Source organism: Plectropomus leopardus, unplaced genomic scaffold, assembly GCF_008729295.1.
Source record: "Plectropomus leopardus isolate mb unplaced genomic scaffold, YSFRI_Pleo_2.0 unplaced_scaffold28648, whole genome shotgun sequence".
In the NCBI taxonomy this organism is placed as follows: domain Eukaryota; kingdom Metazoa; phylum Chordata; class Actinopteri; order Perciformes; family Serranidae; genus Plectropomus; species Plectropomus leopardus.
In genome coordinates this window covers 641-4,826 of record NW_024631210.1, presented here as the reverse complement: position 1 = coordinate 4,826, position 4,186 = coordinate 641, and the positions used below count along the sequence as shown (strand labels likewise).

The following is a 4,186-nucleotide window of genomic DNA, read 5'->3' as shown; positions in this document are numbered from 1 at the left end:
ATCAAATATATTCCATTGTCAGAGTGAGCTTTAAAGGGACAGTTCAACCCAAAATCAAAAACACATATTTGTATTTATAGTGCTATTCATCAGATTGTTTTGGTGTGAGCTGCCGAGTGTAGGGGTTATCGGCCGTAGAAATGTCTGATTTCTCTTCAGTTTAACTGAACTAAATGGTACTGTGCTTGTGTTGCTCAAAGCGCCAAAATAATCCAAAGACCTTACTATGAGCAGTTTCATGTAGGAACTATTTTCTTTCTACTGAACTACAGCCGCCAACTGTATCAATGCGCAGAAGAAAGCGTGCATCTACTGCTGGCTCACCAAGGACCACTGACCTCGCTGATGTTTCAGCCATTGGCCACATGTGCAGTATTTATACAGTGTGGGACGGAAGTGCCTGGGTCCTAAAATAAAGAGTAAAAAACTGTTTGGATTGATCTGCAGATCATGCTTTGGTTTTAGAAAATCTTGCATCTCACAGGCCCACCTAAATTAAAATGTCTGGTTATGTTACTGCCTACAACACTGCATTAGGGGGGATATAAAACCCAGAGCTCATCTCAGAAGGACATCATAAATGCAGAAAGAAAGTACTTTCTCGTGAAACTGCTCACTACAAGGTCTGCGGATTATCTTGAGTAACTGGGTCATGATTTCTGGAAAGAGACATTGATGTTAAATATTTCAAATGTATTTGTTTTTTTGCGCTTTGAGCACCACAAGCCGAGCGCCGTCTAATTCCATAACATTGGAGAGAGGGCAGACATCCCTACGACCGATATCTCCAACACTCAGCGATTCACACCAAAACTATCTTGATTAATTAATAACACAGGGATTTTCATTGTTCTTACACACAGAAACAGAAAAAACAGCTAAGAACATGATTCGCCATAATGAAACGCTGTGGCTGTCAAACACTCAGCCGTTCTAGAGTCAAAGTCGTTCACTTTTTTTACATGACTGATGAGCGGGCTGTCGGACATGTCACCGTGCATATTGGTCGCACGCAGTGACAGGTGTTTTGTTGGAAAACCTCGTTGGAGCGAGACAGTTTGGAGCGGTGAAGCGGGCTGTCGCACATGTCCACGCTGGAACGTGGTGTTTGACATTTTTAGGCACTGGAGCTGGCTATCACTCATTTCCGTGCTGGAGTGGGCTGTTGGACATGTCCGCGCACTGAAATGGGATGTTGGACATTTCCGCACATTGGAGTGAACTGTCGGACATTTCCACGCACTGGAGGGGGCTGTCGGACATGGCCCCGCACTGGAGCAAGCTGTTGGACATTTCCGGACACTGGAGTGGGCTGTCGGACATGTCTCTGTGCATAAATTGGTTGCGCACAATGGCAGGTGTTTTGTTGGAAAAGCTTGCAGGAGCGAGACAGTTTATAAAACTGCTCCAGTTGGAGAGCGCTGTCGCACATGTCCACGCGCTGGAGTGGGCTGTTGGACATGTCCACCTCTGCCCTTACTATGTTTTGGCATGAGATTTTCCTCGGTGTCATGAGAGCTTGAGACAGAGCCCAAAAGCCTGAGATGCACGGCAGATGCGTGGGAGTTGGCAGCCCCGATGGGGAAAGGGTTTTTTAAATAACCAAAATACTTAACCGAAACAGTTGGTGATGCCTGTACTGTGCTGTTACAATAGTTTGCCAGCCTGTGGAGAAATTAAGAAGCAGTGATCAATTCGGCTGCTTACTCAGTTATCTCCCTTGTGAGCAGCAGCACGGTCTCCCAGGACACCTGAGTGTTGTTGAGGACGAGCCGTCGGACCCGGGAAAAACCCTCAGCACAGCGCGGCTCGAGGGTGTTTCCTGCCAGCGGGTTAGAGCTCAGGTTCAGAAACTCCAGGTTGGGGATGTTGGACACAATTTTACTGATCTGAAACAAGACAATTATCACACATAATACATTATTAGAGTTTCTTTCCTTTTATACGTGTTTTAAATAAATTTCAATCAATCATGTTCAATTCAATTCAATTCAATTCAATTCAATTCAATTCAATTCAATTCAATTCAATTCCATTCAATTCCATTCAATTCCATTAGGAAACCACAAATTTAAACCAAAAACTAAAAGACTGATCTCACTTTTTGAACATTGTGATACAGGGTTTGTTGACAATAAATAAAACACAGATATAACCAGCCTTATCACGATTAAGTAATGTTAATAAACCCAGAGACGGCACCTCATGCCAGTCCTGCAGCTTGTTGTGAGACAGGTCCAGCTCCATGACATGGGCACAGAAAGCAGCGATCTCAGCCTGCTCTCCTGCCCGGCTGATCCCACAGCTGTTCAACACCAAAATACTGGGCAGGTTGAGACGGTCTACAGGAGAGGTGGGAGAGGGCGGAAAGGAGGATTAATGAGGATTAGTCTGACAGAGGGGACGGCTCATACAGAAAAAAAAGGGGTTTCAAAGTTTTTTTCATGTGAGTAAAGTGGATTTGAGATTAAACATAATGAGTCACAGGAAGCTGGGATTTGTTAAAGTCGCCCTCTGGTGAAAATCAAGTTTTTACCCTTGTGAGCATGTCCAGATGGTGTTTTTTAATGTGCTTTGATACATATCATTGACAAAATTAGCAGTTAATACCATGTATATATACCAATTACAGTCTTAAAAACACAGATTCAGACTTCTAGGATTTGTTACGTCACAAAACTAAGGAACCAATCCCGTCAAAACGAGAGGTATGAGAGGAAAATCAGGAGTAGCTGTTGTGATGTACAGATTTATCTGCCAGACATCGGTGTTGGCCAATTTTCCCCTAGTTGACTGTTATCTGCAAATACGATGATATTCACCGATGGCTGATGATTTTCCATTGTGCAACATTAATTTGCGTAGACTGCAAAGCAAAACAAAAACAAAAAACCCCTGGAACACTGTCGTAATGAAAGAACACAGTAAACTATTGACCCATCAGGGGTTAACCCTATTGTTTTCCTGTGACTGCCACACTGTCAACAAGTCAAGTCAATTTTATTTCTCATATTCATTATCACAAAACACAGTTTGCCTCAGAGGGATTTACAGCATTCGACATCCCTCTGCCCTCAGAGCCTCACATCGTCTAAGGAAAAACTCCCCAAAAAAATGCTGTATCGGGAGAAAAAGGACGGACAGACGTGCAATACATGTCGTAAATAAAAATTAAATTACAATAATGACAAAAAAGAAAGAGAAAGAGAGAGGGAGAGATGCACAGCAAAACCATGTTGAACTCAGCAGGAGAGCTAGTCAGCCATGAACCGACGATACAATATTATCACGATACATAAATCACGATACCTTTTCATTTGACTTCATTTAAAAAAAAAAAAAATGCTGCATTTGATGTTAAAAGTCTCAGTTTCGATTCGCTAGAGACATTTACACAAAGTTATGTGCTGGAGTTTATTATATTCCAAATTCTAAATATTTACATAAAGATTTTCATTTTTATTGTTAATGCATATCGGTTCCAAATATCAGTTATCGGCCTCATAAATTACTAATAATCTGTATCCTGTCAGCTTTGAAAAAACAGTATCGGTCGACCCCTGCAGTGTGGCTCACCTTTCATAGGGGAGCCTTGAGAACCTGCAGTGGGAACCACCACCACTCCCATACCGGGCCCTCTGCGTAACGGGAAGTTCTCCGGGCTGTACTTTTCGGTCATCACCTCCACAAAGGTACGACCGTCCTCTGGTGGCTCCATGGCTCCGTAACGCTGGACAGCGTCCCCCTCAGCTGGGAGAGGACAGAGAGAGACATCCACAGGGATGAGCCGTCAACACGTGGACAACTCAACTCACTGGCTAACGTTACCTACAAGTTACAATAATGTTTAAAGAAAACATTTTAATTTATTGTTCAAAGATCGTTTTAATGATGTTTATCATTTTAAATAATGTTCCTTTAAGGTTAAAAGATGACAAAGACGTAACATTTTAACTGCAACATTCTAGAATGTTATTTTTTAAACATTCCCACAATGTTACACGAGAACAAAGGAGGAACGTTTTCAAAGCAACATTCACAACATTTTTGAGATTACAGAACATTTTTTAAAATTAAAATGTAATGTGATATGTTAACGATAACATAAAAAAACATTTTTAACATTTTTTATGCTTATAGAGAATGTTACCTTAACTTTAAGAAGAATGTTTTGGGAACTAAAAGA

The 4,186-nt window shown here is 41.7% G+C and overlaps 1 protein-coding gene across 1 annotated transcript; it reads right to left on the bottom strand.

The window, feature by feature from the left end:
* Positions 1–1,703: 1,703 nt before the first annotated feature.
* On the bottom strand, positions 1,704–3,748 carry tbcela (tubulin folding cofactor E-like a). The gene is made up of 3 exons (XM_042481430.1): positions 3,577–3,748; positions 2,203–2,342; positions 1,704–1,889 (listed from the first exon to the last, which is right to left on the bottom strand). The coding sequence occupies exons 1-3, from the start codon at positions 3,716–3,718 to the stop codon at positions 1,704–1,706; spliced, it is 468 nt and encodes a 155-aa protein (XP_042337364.1). The 5' UTR covers positions 3,719–3,748.
* Positions 3,749–4,186: the final 438 nt, after the last annotated feature.